This window comes from Arachis hypogaea, chromosome 1, assembly GCF_003086295.3.
Source record: "Arachis hypogaea cultivar Tifrunner chromosome 1, arahy.Tifrunner.gnm2.J5K5, whole genome shotgun sequence".
Taxonomy (NCBI): domain Eukaryota; kingdom Viridiplantae; phylum Streptophyta; class Magnoliopsida; order Fabales; family Fabaceae; genus Arachis; species Arachis hypogaea.
In genome coordinates, this window is record NC_092036.1 from 3,318,381 (window position 1) to 3,338,838 (window position 20,458).

At 30.5% G+C, this 20,458-nt stretch overlaps 1 protein-coding gene and 1 long non-coding RNA gene across 2 annotated transcripts; both read right to left on the minus strand.

Annotated features, from left to right (window-relative positions):
• Window positions 1-348: 348 nt before the first annotated feature.
• LOC112790657 (kinesin-like protein KIN-12F) lies at window positions 349-6,806 on the minus strand. The gene is made up of 16 exons (XM_025833173.3): window positions 6,371-6,806; window positions 6,099-6,242; window positions 5,332-5,415; window positions 5,089-5,214; window positions 4,948-5,007; window positions 4,783-4,836; window positions 4,553-4,645; window positions 4,321-4,410; window positions 4,082-4,224; window positions 3,443-3,592; window positions 3,214-3,340; window positions 2,275-3,123; window positions 2,133-2,189; window positions 2,027-2,053; window positions 1,149-1,934; window positions 349-895 (listed from the first exon to the last, which is right to left on the minus strand). Exons 1-16 carry the CDS (start codon window positions 6,641-6,643, stop codon window positions 641-643), a joined length of 3,318 nt encoding a protein of 1,105 aa, XP_025688958.1. The 5' UTR covers window positions 6,644-6,806; the 3' UTR covers window positions 349-640.
• A 12,218-nt stretch (window positions 6,807-19,024) lies between these two features.
• On the minus strand, window positions 19,025-20,383 carry LOC140175317 (uncharacterized). Its single transcript, XR_011865866.1, has 2 exons — window positions 19,441-20,383; window positions 19,025-19,338 (listed from the first exon to the last, which is right to left on the minus strand). It is a non-coding gene; the product is annotated as an uncharacterized lncRNA (long non-coding RNA).
• Window positions 20,384-20,458: the final 75 nt, after the last annotated feature.

Consider the following 20,458-nt stretch of genomic DNA (forward strand, 5'->3'; position numbering starts at 1 on the left):
TAAAATATTTAATATAAAAAATTTTACACGATTTTTTTTATGATTTTGTTTATATTTTTTTATGAAGAATGTTTGAAGATGAGTAGAATTTATTATTTTTTATCAGTAGTTAATCAACAATGTTTAAAAATATGGGTTATAAGTATGTTATTAAATTATTAGGCTAAAAGAATTAAATTAATAATTAAAAAACAAAAATAATGATAAAAAATAATAAATTCTATCAAATTTTTTTTTTTTATCATATCGTTTTTTTTTTTGGACTTCACAAGAAAGAAAGTAAAAATAAAAGATAGAAATTAGATCAATTTAATGATGCAATAAAAATAAAATGAATACGTAAAGAAATATATTAGATGAATTTGTCATTTTCAAATATGGAGAAATTATATTTTTACACAAGTTATATGGTTAGCAAGTTGGATTACAATAAAAATGACAAAAGACGACATTGTTAAACAACAGTAGGAAGCTTACCAAAAAAATTCAAGAATTTAGTACAGAGGTGGTGATGATAAAGCAATAGCAAGGTTACAACACACAAAATAGTTTGTAGGAATACAAAGAATATATGCATATATGGGTTACATTATAGGGAGCTCCTAGATCCAAGTAGGATCTGATGCTAGAAACAATTGAACTAGTAGTAATGATGATCATGATATGATGCTCCGAATTCTGCTCTCCATGCTTGATCATCATAAGTATATGAAGTGGCATTGTTGTGTGCTAATTCAGAATCCTCTTGATACAGTGGTTGCAGTGCAGATTCTGGTAATTTGCTCTCTGCAAGGTACTGCTTCATGGTACTAACCTCTGTCTTGTGTTTACTTTTCAGCTTTTCAATTTGCAATTTCAACATCTCATTGTCTTGTTGCACGTTTGCAAAGTTTTCCTGCATCATAACATTAGAAACATGAATACCACAATGCTGAACCCTTTTCATCAACTCAGTTAATTATTATATATGCCTCATGGAGATAATATAAATGTTTCTAGAACAGGCTCTACTAAACTGGTTCAAAAACATGCAAGTATTTGATAATAGAAGGATATATACCCTCTTAAGTAGTTTATTCTGCATCCAGTGATTATTGTTTTATGAAAGCCACCATTTTAATAAATTTCATGTCTCTAAAGTTATTTACCTCTGCAACAGATGCAGCATGTTCAGCTTCTCTTAGTCTAACAAGTAGTTCTCCGGCTGCCTGAACAGCTTCCGCAGTATCTCGGAGTTGACTTCTCAAAATCTGGTTCTCCTTTTTCAACAATTTTGATTCCTTTTCCCTCTCCACCCTCATGACAGAAAGCTCGGCAGCAAGAGATTTGGCAAAGCGAGCATGTCCCTTTTTCGAGGCCTTTGCTGCCGCCCTTTTCACCTCTGCTATCCCTTCCATTACTGCCTCATGCTTAACAACCAAGTCATTATATTTCTCTTGTAGCTCAGCGTAGTGCTCCACAATTCTAGCATGACCCGTGACTGCTCTATTTAGTGCATCATCCAACTCTGCTGTGCACTTCTTCTCAGATCTCAGTTCTGCCTCCACCCTCTCTGCATGCTGGCGCTGGGACTCAAGATCAACTCTAAGTTCGTCCGTAAGACAAATCCATTCGCTTTCCATTTCGGTCCATCGCTGCTTTTCATTCTCTAGCTCTTCACCATCATTTTCATGAGAAAACACACCACTCTTCTGCAGTTGTATGGATCTTGACATTAAAGAAGATCTAAGTATATCTGTTGACTTTTTAACCGGTGCATCACCATATGATTGAAGCTTGCTCCTTAGATTCTTAATTTCTTCAAGAAGAAATTCCTTCTCATTAGCATCAAAAGAGCTATCTTTTTTGGCACACTCTTCCTGTACTTCTTTAATTTCACATTCTTCCCCTGTAATATATGGGAAATGACCAATTGAGGATGTCCCCTTCAGAATCTGAAAATGACATCGAAAACATTTGAGAATGGGAATTTTAAGTACCATGAAACGAATAGAATTCATATTTTTATATTAAAAAACCAACTGACCTTGTTTTCGTCTTTCAATTTCTCCACCTGGAAACAAACAGAATAATTATCAATAATGTAAAGTGCATCCCAAACATAATTCATTAAGGTTAGAGAATCTTAATACCATTTCATTTAGCTGCTTGATTCTAGCTGCTTGCTCCATGCACACATTATCCAAGTGCTTCAGGGGGGAAAAAAGGAGATAAATGAGAGAAGAAAAAAAATTAAGAAAGAATCTTCTATGTGGAAATCATGTGAAAACATACTTTTGGGACTTTCAAGCTATCTTGGACCTCAGCATAATCCTTATCGCATAATTTTGTTCGACAAGATGCACAAAGGGAGGTGTATTCTCCATCACTGGAAGGCTTTTTCGGTATTGTTTGATCAGAAGATTCATCCTGGTCATTTTCTGGGCATGCCATCAAGGTTAAGTGCTCAAATGAGAAGGAAGTTGTGGATTTGTTCAATGCTGAGTTCTTCTGGTGATTGTCAATTATTTGTAATCCCCTCTGGAGGCTAGTTGCCAACGATTCAGCCTTGCTAGACCGTAAAGAGGATTGCATATGCTGACACTCTTTAAATGATTTTCTTGACAAATCTTCTTCTAAATTTGAATTCTCTGCCACATTGTTCCAACGTCCAAGATTACTTGATGCAAAAGTCACGTTTTTCCTTAGGTTATTGCTAAATTTTGGGGAATCAGACAACTTTGGTCCATCAAGTATTGGAGATGGACTGCACGAATGGACTGATTTAATGCCTTCGGAAGTGTTTTCGATGCAATCAATGTTATCTGCTGATATCACAATGTCCCTGTCATTGAGCATGTCTGCATCACAATTTTCAACAGAAGAAAACTGGACACAATCTTCAGTGACAGAAATGTCTTTAGGACTCCCTTCACATGAGCTGTACAATTCATCAATCTGCTGCTGCAATTGCCTTATGTCATCCTCATTGACATTTACCACCTCATTGGTGTCATTCTCCATGTTAGAAAGGATCAATGAGCGGTTTACGCTGATTCTCAAATGATTAAGACTTTCCTGTGCATTACACCCTTGGAAGGATCCTTTTTTACCCCCATCATCCTTTGCCCTGATAAGTTCTTCCTAAACCAAAGGAAATACATTTTGACCCTTATAATTTGCACTATTGTGTTCATTCAAAAGCTATCTGCAATAACAAGTCCTAGAATATACCTTCAAGTTCTTGATTGTATCACTGAAATCAACATCAGCCTCCTTTATTTCATTGATAACTGGCTCATTTCTAACGGATCTTACTCGTTGTCCAAATCTGAGTGTGCTGAGTGTTTCACTATTACTCCTACAATCAACAAATAGAATATTTATATCTGAATTCAATTTTAATAAACTAGTGAATTGAACACTGTGATCCAAGTAAACACTGTGATCTAAGTAAAAATACTTGTTATCAGGGGAGATCGAACAGATTACTGAGAGCTTCGAATTTCCACCAAGTGAGTCTCGTAGTAAATGTGTTAAACAAGATTTCCTGTGTGGGTTGGCTTCATCTTTTGCAAATTGAGGTTCTTTAATCAGAGCATCCACAAAATGGCTGTACCAATAACTTATACAGTGGTCAGAAATAAAAATAATTTTATGTTCATGTACTTGGTCATTAGCATGAAACAAGAAACTGATTCAAAAGTGATGGCCAGTGTTCCACAAAGAAAATAACATTATTTTTGCAGTATGAAATCTTCAAGCATGTAACAACAGGCTGACAAAATTAACATAATATACTACATTCAACTTCCAAAATGATAAAAGATAAAAATCCAATCAATTTTGAATGGCGTAAGAACCCTGGATGACCTAAAACCTTTGATAGGTAGAATTAGACTTTGATGTACCAGATGTATATACATCTGCTATTGATTTCGCATAGTAATATGGCTTCAAGAGTTATGTACAAATATATTGATGTTCTTTACATTTTGGTGTTCTAAATCCTTAGTCTTCTACTATTAATGTTGTTTAAGTTGTTGATATTCTAAATCCCTAATATTTGACCATCTTTGACAATTTAGTCATGGCATCTTACCCAAGCTGAGATAATGACTTCTTTAAATTTATGGTTTCCGTATGATATTGGCCTGCATCATCAGTTGTATCCCTGTCAAGCCCAGCAAGATCAATAAGGCTGATCTTACTACTTTTTAAGCCATTGGAGCTTTTTGAAATTCCCTGCAGCAGCATAATAGAGATAAATTAACAATATGGAACCAAAGTATCAACACGAATTTTAGAGCTGTTACCTAAAAATGAAGAATTTGGCAATACCTTACACCAAGACTCAACTACAAAGGTGAAAATGATGTGTGATTTGGACCCATTAGACTTAAAGCCTCCATATTTTCTGTTTGAAAGGCCCTGCAACATATATTGAGAAATTAACTTAGCTGACTGAGACTAAAACATAATTTTTTACCAAAATCTCAGTTAACATAAGCATATATTTTATGAATATGTAGACATCTAAATTTGAGTATACTCCTTAAATGCTTCTCTCTACCTTGATCATGATTTGAGCTACATCATCGTAGCTTGTGATATATTCCTCAATCAAATTCTCAATATACAGTGCATTTTTTGAATCTTCCTTCACCTGCAATAGTTTTGACCAAGGCATAATTATCATAAGCATGCAGAAACTGAAGTGACAGAAACTAGGAAAAAGTGTTTTCTATAAAAGATGGATTGAGTAAATTCCCTAATACCACTGGTGATTAAAATGATACCTACCTCAAGGTTCTGCTGGATTGGATTGAGTAAATTTTTAATTTGATCGTGGCAAATCTGTTTAGCAAACACCAAAAAGAGACCCAAAAGAAAAAAAAGTTAGTAACACGAAGGAACAATCTCCTGAGCAAATTGAGAGGGTTTTATAAAGAATTCAGGTTCAGTTACCTCAAGAAAAGAACAACGACATTGATAGTTGAACTGTTTCCTATCTGACATACGTTTCTCCTGAAATAGTCATTCAAAATTTGAAAACCAAGATGCTTCACTTTTGATAATTATCAGTTAATGTAGAAAACAGAAACATACTCTTTCAAGCTCAGTAAATAACATTCTGAAGATCCGAGGAGCAATTCCCTGTTGACTTTGACTCAAAGGCTCCTCAACAATGGAACTTGGGGGACCCCACATTGTATAAGTCTTTCCACTTCCAGACTAGTAAACAATGCACAGATGAGGTGAAAAATTAGTCCTCAATATTTGTGCAATTGCAACACATTTTCTTTTTCCACAAAAGTTTAAAAAATCATAGCTAACATCAATAACATATACCTGGCCATATGTCAGAATTGAAGTGTTGTAACCAGCTAAAGCGCTTCTAACCAACGGTAGACCCACAGACTGGAAAACATCCTCCTAAACAACCAAAAAAAGCTTATAAATCACGCTGAAGTATAGAAGAAAAATTACTACTACTGCTAATTAATTTTACCAGGAAATTCATGAAGTACACTTTATTACCCTTTTTTAACTCAGATTAATCAAAACATAAATCAGAATGTTATATATATAATTGAAGCAAGGAAGGTAAAAGTACTAATTGCTTCATTCTAACAGGCAATTCACGTAAGTAGCTTTTAGTAATTAAACAACCTTTAGCACATATCTATCTATCTATTACCAAGCCAGTTTGATATTCATTCTCAAACACTTAATATTTTATTGTGCCACTTCATACTTTTTTCCATGGTAGGATAACCTAATTTCTTTCTTTGTATTATTATATTGGGTAAACTACTAAAATAGTATCCGAAAGTTCATAGTGACAAAAATAGCCCTTAAAGATACAAACAACAAATAAGTCCTTGAATGATTTGAAAATGCAACAAATAAGTTAAGTACTAATTGCTGCATTCTAACCGACAATTCATGCAATTTAAGTACAAATTAACCACCCGTTTAACACAGATTTATAGTATAAGAACATAACACATAGAAGTTCAACTTACAAATAAGTCACACTGAAGCTAATCAAGTAAAGCAATTCCTTCATTCTAAACACAATTTTACACATAAAAGTTCTAGTTTTTTTTTTTTACCTGGCTGGAGTTGGTATCAAAAACCTCGTCGAAGGTGAATAGTGCATCCCCCAAACACAATGTATCAGAAGAAACCATCTCAATTTTCGAATCTCCTTCTTTAGCATTGCTATTTTTATTCTCAGGTCTAATTCGCACCACAACCTGCATCAAGAAGTTCAAATAATTAAAGGCTCGAAAAATATGAGTGTTAAAAAACTACGGGTGCTTCTTTGATCATAGCAAATCACTATTAGGGTTACAGATCACAGCTTCAAAGTTCAAAATGAAACCTTCACTGTAGGATCGTCGTTCAATTGGGTGTGAGAAATTGGAGCCTTGATCTGAGATTGTTGATGGTTGATGATGTTTGGATCTGCTGGGGGAGTGTTTTCAGCGTTGGATTTGGGGACTTTAGGGTTTGAATTTGAATTTGAGGAAGAAAGTGAAGTGTATTTGTTTCGAGTGGAAGAGAATGATTTTGGAATGATGAGGTTTCTGATTGAGGAGGAAGAAATGCTCCCCAAGAAACCATTCTCTGTTGTTGCTGCCTTGTTTTGCTTCATGGCTTCTTTGCTGAGCTTGCAAAAATGGTGGATCTATGAAGAGAGTGAGAGAAAGTGTGTTTGTATGAGTGGGAGAAGAACTAAGTAAGTGTTTGGATTCAAATTTTGATGTGAAACAACGAGAGAGGGAAGAAGAACTGAAGAGTGAGGAAGTGGCTAAGGTGAACGTTACCGTTATGAAAAATGAGAAATATCTTTTTAGCTTCAAATCTTAAATGACTAAATTGTCCTTGTACTTTTAATATACAGACAATAATTGATATCAACTAAAGTGCACATGGCAAGATAGTGACTCACTGGGGGCAATATAGTCCATGCACAACAAATTCAAATAATGACTAGTCGTTGAGCTCGCCGCCATGTCTTGTGAATCATCCGTTGCACTTGCTATCATGCTCGCTCGCTCTCTCTTTTTATATTTTTGTAATTGATTAATGATTAATTTACTTAATCATCCATTAATTGTATGGAACAGTAATTGACTAAATGGTAAGGAAAAATATAGGGAGTCAAGTATCTACCAGCTAAAAATTAAACAATTTAATTAATAATAATTAATTTTAAATTATTTTTTAAATTTAAATTTTGATTAATTGATATTAATGGTATTTTTGAATCAAAATTTACCTTAATTTATTTCCACTTCTACTCACCATTCACCACACAAAACCACAAATCTTAATCTCTCTTCCTAATGTCTTACACTATCGCGGTTTCGTCCTCGCGCCGTTAGCGTCGCCGCAGCATCATCCTTGTGCGCTATCATCGGTCGTCCTTGCATCCTTCTCCACCACCTCCTCTGTCATTCGCGCAGGAAAGACGGTCATCATCGCGCTTCCATCGCGACTCCCCATCGCTCACCACTCGCACTCCATGACTCTCCATCCGTCGCGACGCAGCCACCACCAGGTCTCCATTCGCGACGCGCAATCAAATTCATGGCGCCTCCTCCACTCGTCGCAACACGCCACCGTGAGTCTCCCACTGTCCACGCAACACTGTCCAATACGTTGTCGCCGGCCATCCTGCGGCTCTTCTTCTCCTCTTCCTATTTGGTTTTAAATTATTTTTTTAACTAGTTTTTTATATTTTTTTTCTACATTTCGAATTATTCTTTTTATTAGTTTTGGATGATTCTTTTTCCTATGTTTGGTATTTTTTTTTTTAGATTTTGGATGATTTTTTATTTTATGTTTTAGTGCTTTTTTTTAATTTCAAAATTTTTTTTTAAATGAGGAATTAGTGTTTGTCTAATAAATAATAAAAGGTTAATTAAAATAAAAAGAGACAATTAATAATCATTAGTTTTGTATCTTTTAAAAAAAATTAAATAATCACTAATTAATAACAATTAATGTTATTAATTAGTATAGAATATAATTCAAAAATATTTATTAACTTATTATTGGTTAGATCTCTCTTGATTTCCGAGCCAATCATCCATTGTTATTTTTCTATGCGCTCTCTCACAACAACAATAATAATCTCTATTTATCATTATAAAAATAAATAAAAACATGATAAATTTCAATCTAAAATCCACTATAAAATGATATGGATGTGTGATATAGAAGAGGATTATTTAATTTGGTTCACCTAATTTTAGCTAAAAAGAAGAGCTCTCTCTTCATCAAAATGTCAAGTGTCGATTCATGGGATTGGGATATAAATTTTTAATACGTACTTTAAATATTTATGATACGAAAAGATTAAATATTATTTAAAAATTTTTAAATTATATTTTTAGAATATGTAATTTAATTTGATATATTTTAATTTTATTTATTTAATTATTGAATTAGATGTTATAGACTTAGGATTTTTTTTTATTTTAACTTAATAAGAAGTTATAAATATCTCATAAACTATGGTAATCATAATTCAGTGATTAGAGATGTGACTTCCATGATTAAACCATAATATGCACAAGCGAGATTGAGTTAGTTCTTCTCTTATTGCATCGAAAAATTAGATAGAAAATTTAGGAGTTCCTTTCTTGTTGCGTCAAGAAATTGGATAAAAAGTATAATGATTTTCTTTATATTCAATTTCAATCTATTTCTTTATTTTCTATTTTAATTTTAATGTATCTTTTTATTCTTTTTGAATTCTTATTTTTTTGTTTATCCTCTTTTTCTTTATCATTTGGTATCAGATTTCAGATATTATATTAATTCTTATTAATCTATATTTGTTCTTCTTATATCTTTAAAAAAAGTTTTAATGTCTCTCATATCTTTCTTTATGTTTTTGTCGTCCTTGTCTCTCTTGTTTGTATTTTATTATTATTTTGTCGTCTTGTTGATTTTATTATTTAAAAAAATATACTGTGCAAAAGTAAAGAAAAAAAAACATAAACTGTCTTCTTTATATTTGTTCTTTTCCTACGCTAATTTTTCAATAACAAAATTCAAGAACAAATCTTTTTTAAAAAGAAGAAGAATGATGATACGTGTTTTAAATATTTGTGATATGAAGAGATCAAATATTATTTAGAACTTGTTAGGTTATATTTTTAGAATGTTTAATTTAATTTGATATATTTTGATTTTGTTTATTTAGTTAATATATTGGACTTTATGCTATAGACTTAGGACTTTTATTTATTTTAACCTAATAAGATGTTATAAATACTTTATAAAGATAAAATCATGATGTGGACAAGTAAGATTGAGTGAGTCTCTCTCTTGTTGCATTGAAAAATTGAGACAAGTTAAGTTAAGGAGTCTTTGTTGTGTTAAGAAATTGGATAGAAAATAAAATAATTTTTTTTATTCAATTACAATTTATCCCTTTTGTTTCTATTTCAATTTTAATGTATCTTTTTTATTTAGTTTAAATTTTATCTTTTGGTTTATTTTTTATTTTTTTATCATTTACTATCAGATTTAAGGTATTAAATTAATTCTTATTAATAATTTATATTTGTTCTTCTTATGTTAAAAAAAGAGTTTAGTATCTTTCGCATCCTGCAATTGTCATTTTTGTTTTTCTTGTTATGTTTAGTTATTGTTTTGTCATTTTTGTTGATTTTATTATTAAAAAAATAAAAATATATGTAAGGCCCACATCGGTTGGAAAGGGAAACGAAGCATGCCTTATAAGGGTGTGGATACTTCTCCTTAGCATGACGCGTTTTGACGAGTGAGTGTGGGGGATTTCGGCTATCATCCCTATCGTCAAAGACAAAACCGTGAGGCCTTGTGTGCCAAAGCAGAACGAAGCATGCCTTATAAGAAAAAAAAAAGAGTTCAGTATTTCTTGCGTCCTTTTTTATGTTCTTGTCATCTTTGTCTTCTTTGTTGTGTTTCATTATTATTTTGTCATTCATGTTGATTTTATTATATTAGAGAAATAAAAAAACATACAGTGTAAAAAGATAAAAAAAATAAAAATTATCTTTCTTATATTTATTTTTCTCATACACTATTTTTTTAACTACAAAATTCGAGGACGAATCTTTTTTAAAGAGAAAGAGAATGATACGTGTTTCAAATATTTGTGATATGAAGAGTTCAAGTATTATTTAGAAGTTATTAGTTTATATTTTTAAAATGTTCAATTTAATTTGATGTATTTTAATTTTGTTTATTTAATTAGTAAATTGGACTTTATATTTGTGGATTTAGAGTTTTCTTTGTTTTAATCTAATAAGAAGTTATAAAATACCTCATAAACTATTGTAGTCATTATATAGAGTGACGAGTAATGCCAAAGTAATTTTTGATTTCGTGATGAAACCATGTTATAGACAAGTAAGGTTGAGTGAGTCCCACTCTTGTTATATCGAGAAACTGGATAAAAGATTGAATAAGTTTTTTCGATTTAATTCCTAAAATATGGTGTAAACAAATTAAGTTGAGGAGTCTATTTCTTGTTGTATCAAAAAATTAGATAAAAGATAGAGTAATTTTTTAATATTTAATTTCAATTTACTCTTTTTATTTTTTATTTTAGTTTCAATTTATCTTTTTTATCTAATTTTAATCTTTATATTTTTGTTTATTTTTTTTATCAATTTTGCTCCAAGAAAAAATTGGATTAAATTCTGCAAATTGTGTTTTATTTTTTAGTTTAGGGTTCTTTTGGTAGTTTTGAAAAGGATTTTATTTACTTTTTGAAGTTCCAATAAGGTTGTTTCTATTATGTTTATATATTTGAAACTCTGATTTTTGAAGAATGTCTTTGAGAAGCTAATAAGTCAGCATCGGAGATAGTATAAAAAGCCAGTAATTTAGTACGTGAATTCAATAGTCATAACTGATGGATAGTGCTAATTTTTTTTATTGTTACTTTATTTTTTTAAGTTATTTATCTTCCAATCACATTTGGTGATAATCGGAAATACTCAATTTCTTTTGTACTTCTTTACGAAAACAATTTTATTTTACAATAATAAAATAATATCTATCTTTTAAAAAAAAATCTTTCACATTTTTGTGAGAATTATTAGATTTTGGCTCTCACTATCTAAAATTTGCTGTTTAAATATATTTTAGGACAAATCACATAAACAAATTATTAGGGTTTAAAATTATATGAATGTTCTAAATGTAAAAAATGGACGTTAATACTCTAATTTCATGTAAATTGAATCAACTTATTTCGATTTACCTTTATTTTATGTAAATCAAAATAATCTAATTCGATTTAGTATGATTTCATGTAAATTAAAGGAATAAAATTCGATTTACATTTGAAAGGTTGATATATGTAATTTGAATCAAGATGATTCGATTTACACAAAAGTAGATTATGTAAATTATATTGCAATCTTAGATATAGATAGCCTAACGTTTAATAATTTAATTAAATTACATTAAATCAAATTAAAATAAATTCTAATAGTACATAATTAATCAAATATTCAAGACATAAAGTAAAAATTTAAACTAAATTAAATTACATTAATTTAAACACTAATGTTTAAGGGTTAAATTACATTAATTTTAAATAAATTAAATTTAAACTAGATTCCTAACCCATTAACCTAATGTTTAATTAAATTAAATTTTAAAAAAATTAAACTAAATTAAATCTTATATTTAAGTGGTGGTGGAGGTTTTTAAAAGAGGACTGCCCCTTATGGAAGATAGTTGTATGCTCTTATAATAGCATAAATCCTTTTGAGATGTTGTGCGGTCAACCTATTCCTGCAAGGGGGTCCTTAGAAGGATATTTGTCAACTTTAAATCAGGGAGCCACAAATCAGGAAGAAGATGATCAGAGGCTTGTCCATGGATGTAGGAAATAGTAGAACAATTCGGTTCTAGGAGGATATCTGGTTGCCTAGTGATATGTTGAAATATACATTCTCAAGACTTTTTTCGGTCTCAAACCTTAAAGAATCTGTTATAGGGAACTACGGGTTTTAGGATGCGTTAGAGTGAATATGGAGTTTCCAATGGAGGAGAGAGTTATTTCAATGGGAGCTGAAACTTTTAAACCAACTCCATGAAGTCTTGCAATTAGTCAGACCAACACATGAGAGAAAGGATAGGGTGGTTTGAAAATTTGATAAAATTGGTATTTTTTTGACTAACTCCTTTGTGCAGGTGTTGCAAGAAGCAATTCTCCCAAAGGAAATAACAAGCTATAGTTTCACTAGTGCTATTTGGAGGGGTTTCGTCCCGCCACGGGACAAGTTATTTTCTTGGTTTGTATTGGTTGAGAGGGTGAATATTAAGGAAAGACTGTGCAGATTAGGTGTCATTGATCAGCATAATAATATATGTGTTTTATGCTGTAAGTCTGTTGAGTCTGCTTTTCATCTATTTATTAGCTGTGAGCTCACTTGACAGGTGTGGTATTCTTGGCTGTTCGCTCTTGGAAAGACTTTGACTGTGCCAAGTACACTAAAGCAACACTTTGAGAGTTTGACGAATGCTTCACAATGAAAGAATGAGAGGAAGCGGTGGTTGATTGGATTCTTTGCTGTCATCTGGGCAGTTTGGCTAGAGAAGAATGATAGAGTCTTCAATAATCAAGGCTCAAGTGTGGTGGAAATTATAAACAGGTCCTTTATGCTCTTTGACGAGTGGATTAGTGGTGAACCTTTTGGTTGTTGATGACAATGTCGAAAATGACTAGAGGGTGCTCTACTTTCTGAGTTGTTCAATGATATTTTGTACTTTGAGTTGTCTTTGTTACCTGATATTCTGTTACTCCACCCTATTATGTTAAACACTTTTTACTTCAAAAAAAAAAAAAATTAAATCTTTACCAAACTCTTACTACCTATTTAATCTAATATTGGAAACTTAAAATAGATTTACCTAAATTCTAAAAAAACTTTTTAATCTAGTTAATCACTATTCTAACTAAACATTGTTATCACTTCTCCACTTTATATTTGTACTTTTAAAATTCTTACAAACTAATAAATCACTATTCTAATTACCATTTGTAATTTAAAAATCTCAATAACGCATATAATAAAATTTTAAGCGACTTAACATCACAAAATATTATTTATTTTTTAAAAATATTAAATTTCATTAACTAACCTCTTCATGAATAGAACCAACAATATAACAATATCGTCCAACCGATAAATACGATTTGGATCGTTTTTATATCTGCAGTTTGAAATTAGTATGATTTTTTGTTACAAACTTTTTTTGGAATAAGAGTTTAGAGGTGGATAATTTTAGTAAAATGTAATTTAAAACAAATAAATTTAAATTATATATATATATATATATATATATATATATATATATATATATATATATATATATATATATATATATATATAGCATCTGTTGCAAGTAAATTGAAGTTATTCCATTTAATTTACTATAGTGAATTGCTATAGATACATACCATGGGTGTAATTCAAAATAAATGATATTGATTTACTATATAGGCGGATTTCAAACTTTATTAAATTGAAGATAATAAATTTAATTTATGCATATCTCTAATAATTTGAATTTATTTGATTTGATTTATTATTCGAATAGTTAGATTAAGTTTAATCAATTCACTTTATATATAATTGTGAATAAAAACATGCACGAAACGTTTTTTAATTTAAGAGATTTACGTCAAATTAATTGTCATTTCATTTTTTTTCTTATGTGAATGGTCCTATATTTTATCCTTGTTGTTTCAATTATACTATTATATTGGATAATATACGATAGAAAAATCTTCAGCCGAGAGTCACCACACATCAGTGATACATCATCATCATACAATTACGCGTATCTCCATTAATAATGTTAGGCCAACTACAGATATTATAACAAGATTCACCGAGCAGTTTTGGACAAAATATTATAACTTGGAAAAACAGATAACAATTTAATGGATCGGAAAAAAATGTCTCATTCTTTTCCAAGCTGACAGGGTCACACAAAACTCACAAAAGAAATAAAAGTAATATCCATTGGACCCTACCTCGTTGTTTGTTTCTGGCCTGTTAGATTGTGAGTCTGATAAATAACCGGTCCATGAAGCACCGTACTGCACATGCTTTAATTTCCTTTCCTCTACTCTCACAGTCTCACTCAGTCGGCATGACTAGTTGACTAGCTGCCTATTGTAATTTGTAAGTATTGTTTCCAGGCATGTAATTTTTTTCTGTTAATGGGTTAAAAAAATGTTACTACATGTACAAATTATTTTAATAACTAAGTTCAACTAAGTTAATTCATTAACAATAAAAAATCTTTAAAAAATAACACATATATATGTACGTTCTACTAGCACTTAATTAGAATAAGTATTGTATTTTTCGTATTTTTTGTAGCACACACATTTTATTAAAAAACACATAAATTTTAAAGTATGACACACAAATTTTTAAAACATAGTACACTAAATTTTATATATAATACAAATTCATTGATATAATCTACAAATTTTTGTACATAGCACATAAATTTATGAAATATAACACACAAATTTTGAAAATATAACACAAAATTTTACCCAAATTTATCATGATGTTCATAGTTTAGATTTTTCACATAGAAACCGATTATAAACCAGTTATAAACTAATTTATATGTTAAAACTAGATTTTAACATATAAAAAATCAAATTTAACCCTTCTTTCCTCTTTTTCTCTCCACGTCTCTCTTTTCGAATTATGTTCCTACAAACCAACCAATGCCACAACTTGAAATCCCAAACGTCAACCGAAATACGACCCAGCGGCAAAGTGAAGCAGAAATCTTACCTCCTAATGTATCTCAGCAAAAAGTTCAGAATGAAATGTACACCCAACAATCTAAGAACAGTCAAAAGAACAGAAGAACATCGTCTAAGAGGTCAGCACCCACTGGTCAAAGGTTTGTGCAAGGAGGAAGTAATGAGGCACCAAAGATCTTTGTTTTTCGTGAGAAAGTATAATACTCAAATGGAAAGAAGCATACTATTCTAGGTCTAACGAGTCGAGGATCAAGTGAAGACTTTTGTGGATCAGCACGTTTGTACTAGAAGACATAATAACAAGTCTGCAGATAGGGTGTAGGTTACCGAGATGCTAGAAGAAAAGATTAGAGAAAAAAATCACTTTTGTGGAGGCCGGAACTTGATTTAAGAAAGAATTTAAAGTAGCAATTAATTATAAGAAGATCCAAAGAGCTATGAAAAAGGCAAGAAAAAATATTGAAAGATTAGAGAAAGAACAATATGCTGAATTGAGGGATTATCTTAAGCAAATACTACTTGTAAATTCAGGCTCAACAGTGCACTTGGATACCACTCTAATACCTGACTCATTGTCCTTGTTCAAGAGAATTATATTTCTTTTGAGGCATGTAATAAGGGTTTTGTCTTAGGGTGTAGATCTTTCATTGGTCTTGATGGTACATTTTTGAAGGGCTTTTATGGAGGACAGCTGCTTACTACAATAGGTTAAGATGCAAACAACCAGATTTTTTCAATTGCCTACGCCATGGTGGATTCATAAACCAAAGATAACTGAAAATGGTTCCTGGAGTATTTACACAACGACTTGGGCAACTACAAGGTGCATGGTTGAAACTTCATTAGTGACTAATAAAAGGTATGTAGTTAATCATTGTTAAAATGGACTTCAGTTGTATTAATCACTGACATATTAATTGAACAGAGTCTTATTTCGGCAATACAACAAGTTATGCCTGGAGTTCATTATCGCTTCTGTGCTATGCACATTTGGAACAATTTCACAAAAAGATGGAATGACAAACAACTCAAAAGGACAATGTGGGCGTGTTGTCAAGCCACCACAACTCAAAAGTTTGTAGCTGCGATGTTGAGACTGTAAAGGATCAATACTGGTGCATGGGAGTATTTCAAGCACCACTGCATCAAGTCCATGCAGAAACTTGCCATTGTTGTAGTCGAACTTCTTCTTCCTATTCTTTGGTGCAGAAGACAAGCCACTACAACCACTGGTACAAGTATGAGGTATATTCTTCCTTCATTGAGACTGTGACATTTTGATACCTTAGAGTTTACAAGCCCCTATTACGACAGATAGGAGGAAGATCTACAAAGAAAAATGAACTGAATGAAGGAAGAATTTTTCCCCTCTATTAGGTTCTTAGGGTTCGAAGGAATTGGAGAAGGAAGAGGATGAATAGTGGTTCCATTATGTCCTTTTTTTATTTTTATTTCAACAAATTTAATAATGTAATAATACTATTTTTCACTGTGTCACCCAACATATCCACATCACACAATACCGTGCCACCTGACCTCCACCACCTTCGGAAGGGTAGAATTGACAGCAAAAATTTATATTGGTGTGTACAAATGACTCGTTAAAAAATTGAGGGTACATCTGTCCACCGTATGAAAATCTATGTGTACTTTTGTCTATTTTTTCACATTAAAATTTATGTATTGTGCGTATTTTATTGGTTGGGTATCAATATTTTGAGTATATGATTCTTCTAAATTTTTTATATTATATACTAAAATTTATGTGCTGTACACAAAAATTTATGTATTGTGCATTAAATTTTCGGTATTCTAGTCTTCTAAACATTTATAGAAGAAGAAGAAAATGATGATTAGTAGGATGATAATGATAATAAAAGAGGATGAGAATAAAGAAATTAAATAACAATAACAACGTCAACAATAACATTACATCAATAATAAAAAAAAAACAATCATTAAAGGAGAGAGAGTAATGCGTGAGTGGTTTTTAAATTTCAACAATTTAATTAAATTTATTTACTCAAAAAATTTGAACATTTAATATTTTTGTAAAAAAAATTAATTAATATAATTAATTTGAATTTACTAAATAATCAATTTATCTATTTGTTTAAATAAGTGTTAAAAATTTAAATTTTATTATATATATATATATATATATATATATAAATTTACTAACAATCAACAAACTCTTAAATAAAATTTTAATATGCTACAAATTAATTCTATTAATTTAGATATAGCTCAAAAACGTAAGACAAAAATTCGTTTATTTACATTAAATTTTTGGGACTCATTCAAGACTTACTTGAACTATTATACTGTGAAAAACAAACTAAAGTGCATGTAATTTATATTGTAGGTAAATTTAATATCGTTTTCCCCTCATAAAACTCAAAAGTGATTTATTTTTTTGAGAATTATTTCTCGCTAAATTCCGTAATTATAGGGGAAATTATTAAGCTAAATCAGGTTATATTTGAGAAGTGGGTTCCACATGGTTTATAAATAAGAGCAAGAATGTTCTATGGTTATCTATTTGTTCATAAAAAAAATGTGGGAGTAGGTAAGTACCCAATCAAACATGGGGATTTGTATGTCAAAGAATGCTATCTAGTCAATAGAGAAGCCAATTTTTCAAAGCACCCTATTCATTTTAAGCTCTCATTTTTCAATGTCAGTCAAGATTTGCTAAATGCTAACTCTTTCTTTAATTATGAGTAACCCAATTATAAATAAACACATTGGAAAGTATAATAAAATTTTCATGTTGAGATTAAGTTTAGTTTGTGGTATGAAACTATGGCACGACTCACCACAAGCTATTAATTATGTATACGTAAAGCATGATTAAATAAATATTTTTAAGGCATCTTTTGAAAATATGTAACAAAAATTGAAAAATTGTTCAAAAGAATGCGACTGAAAGAGACAAGCATCTCAAAAATCAAAATATAGTTATTGTCTTATTGGAGTAATATATATAATAAGTGTATTAATAGGTAATAAATTTTATAGGATAAATTATTATATTAAATCATTTCACATTAAATATTATTCAATTGTCTTGTTTTAATTTTTGTTATAAAAATGTCTTTATAAAAATCTATATAACTTAAACCAATTTAGTATTATAACTTGGTAAATTGTTTTAAATTAAACTGATTTACTCAATAAAGACGTCATTATAAAAATCATTCTTAGTAAAAACAATTTAGTAGGTGTTATTCGACTAAAATATTGACAATCGATAAGCCAAGTTTTAGATTAGTAGTGTTCATTGAGATCGAAAAAAGATTTAATTGATAGAATTGACAAGACAAACGGTTATCTACATAAGCTCGACAAAAAAAAAATTTGAATTAACTCTAATAGTGTTATAGTTTGATTTGGAATCGAAGTTGACTAGATGATAGAGCAATTTTTGTTATAACTAAAAAAATTTGTTTAATACAAATAGATTTATAAACAGATTTAATTTTTATTATAGATAAATTTTTTATTACCAATAAAATTATCTCTATAAAAATATATAAAATTAGATTTATATATACGAAATTACTTTGGTAGAATTTGGTCAAATTTCTTTAACCACGGTAAAAAATATATATATACAAAATGAGGAGCATGAATCACATCATCGTGGTTCCAAAATTAGATCTAACATATTTGATTATTTTAAAACAAAAAAGAGTTTAATTTGTATAGAGATTATAACAACTATATTATACGCATTTGAAAATGAGATATTTTATTGTATAAGAATATATATTTGGTGTCTATAAAAAAGAATGTTTATGTTGTTATAAAAAAAATTAATTATTCTGCTATTATAAATTTATTTATGTTGGTGGTTGATTATTTTACTGAAAAAACATAAAATAATTAAATATACACAAATATATAAAAATTAATTTAGTAGTTCATTTTTAATATCTAAATAAAATATACTTATTTTAATTATCTTTCAATGTAAAACTTTAATTATTTGTAAATCTTATTATCTTAATCAAAAGGTAATTAAAATATTATTTTATTATTTCATCAATGTTTTTTCTTAGAAGAGATTGATCTTTTTCATACATGTATTAATACAAAAACAATAGTCCCTTTTTCAAGCCCAAACAAATAATCCAATAATGATAGGAAAAAATCCAGTTAAATGTATATTAATAAAAAAAAATTTAAATATTTAATATTTTTTGTATAATCTTATATTTTAGTACCAAACTAGTATTAATTTAGTATTATTATTCAAATAATCCAAAATCATCATATACTTATGCAAATACTCAACACTTCTTTCTTCTATATTTCAAAACAACTGACCGACTGAAGAAAATGAATCGCTCGTAGGATCGAATGTAAAGTGGAAAGCTGATGGACCACTAGACGGATTGTTTATCGAATCCAAAGCATTAAATCTTAGCAGTAGACAAAAACATAAATGGAATGGTGCCCGAAAGAACTTCACCATAAGATCCACTTTGACATCGCTCCTGCTACAGTAATTATGTAAAGCATTTCACCTCCTGAAAGAAAGAAGAAAGGCCGGCTTTTCTATTATATGAGGATTGATTCCTAAACAAACCTTCCACTACTAGATAGAAGATAAAGAAGAAAGCAAAGTCAACCTAAATGAAAGGCTTCAAGGATGGCGCTAGACCTGCAACCATATTCACTCAATCTACGACTTCGAAAACATCAATAGAGGGAAGAACGAAAACACCTTATTTGATTAAGGAGTTAAAGAGTCTCAAGACTAAGCCAATGCTTTGTCCACGACTAAAACACAGACGAATCGGGCCACTAGGGGTTCTTACATGAGAATTGATTCCTTTTCAGTCGATTAATTGCATTAGTCAAACCTACACGCAACCTCTCTGCTTCCTCATGGAAGAAGAAAAATAATAGCAAATAGATTAGATTAGACAATTACTGATTCGACTGCTTGAACCGCTAATAGAAGACTGACACGAGGAGAGAGATAGACGGACTAGGGGAATGTGGCAAAGGCTGCTTCATTAAGGAAGAGATAAAAGGAATAACTCCTTGATGAGGGACAAAGACTGGGCCCTCGCTTCAACAAATATGTGGAGGGGTAAGTTAGCCTACGGGGTTATCTGCGGGACTCTTAGAGGATTTTTTTCTGGCGAAACCGGTTACACTGAGACACTACTTCAAATCCTTTCGGGAAGAAGAGCTAATGGAATGATTACCGAATCGACTAATATACGTAATGCAAAGCGGGCAGAGAAGCTTAGACCGCTGAAGAAATTTTCTTATAGAGTGGAAAAAAAAGTCAACTTAATCCACTCCCTATACGAAAGAAATGAAAAAAACGGAAAAAAAAAATCAAAGAGTAGTCAAATCAACTTAAAGGAGATTAATGTGCCAGTCAAGAAGCCGCATACCAAATAAGAAGAAGATCGATAAGAGTTCACCTAACAGAAATCCGTGTTACAACCTAACCAGAAGAATCCATTACAAGACTTCCAAAACTTGCCGAAATCCCATACTCTCGCTTAGACGGGCATATGAAAAAACTACCATACATACATAATGGAGTACTTTTCAGACAACAATCTTTCTCACTTTGACTGATAGCCCTAAAGGATTAGGCCAGGACTCATACGATTACAAGGAGTAAGA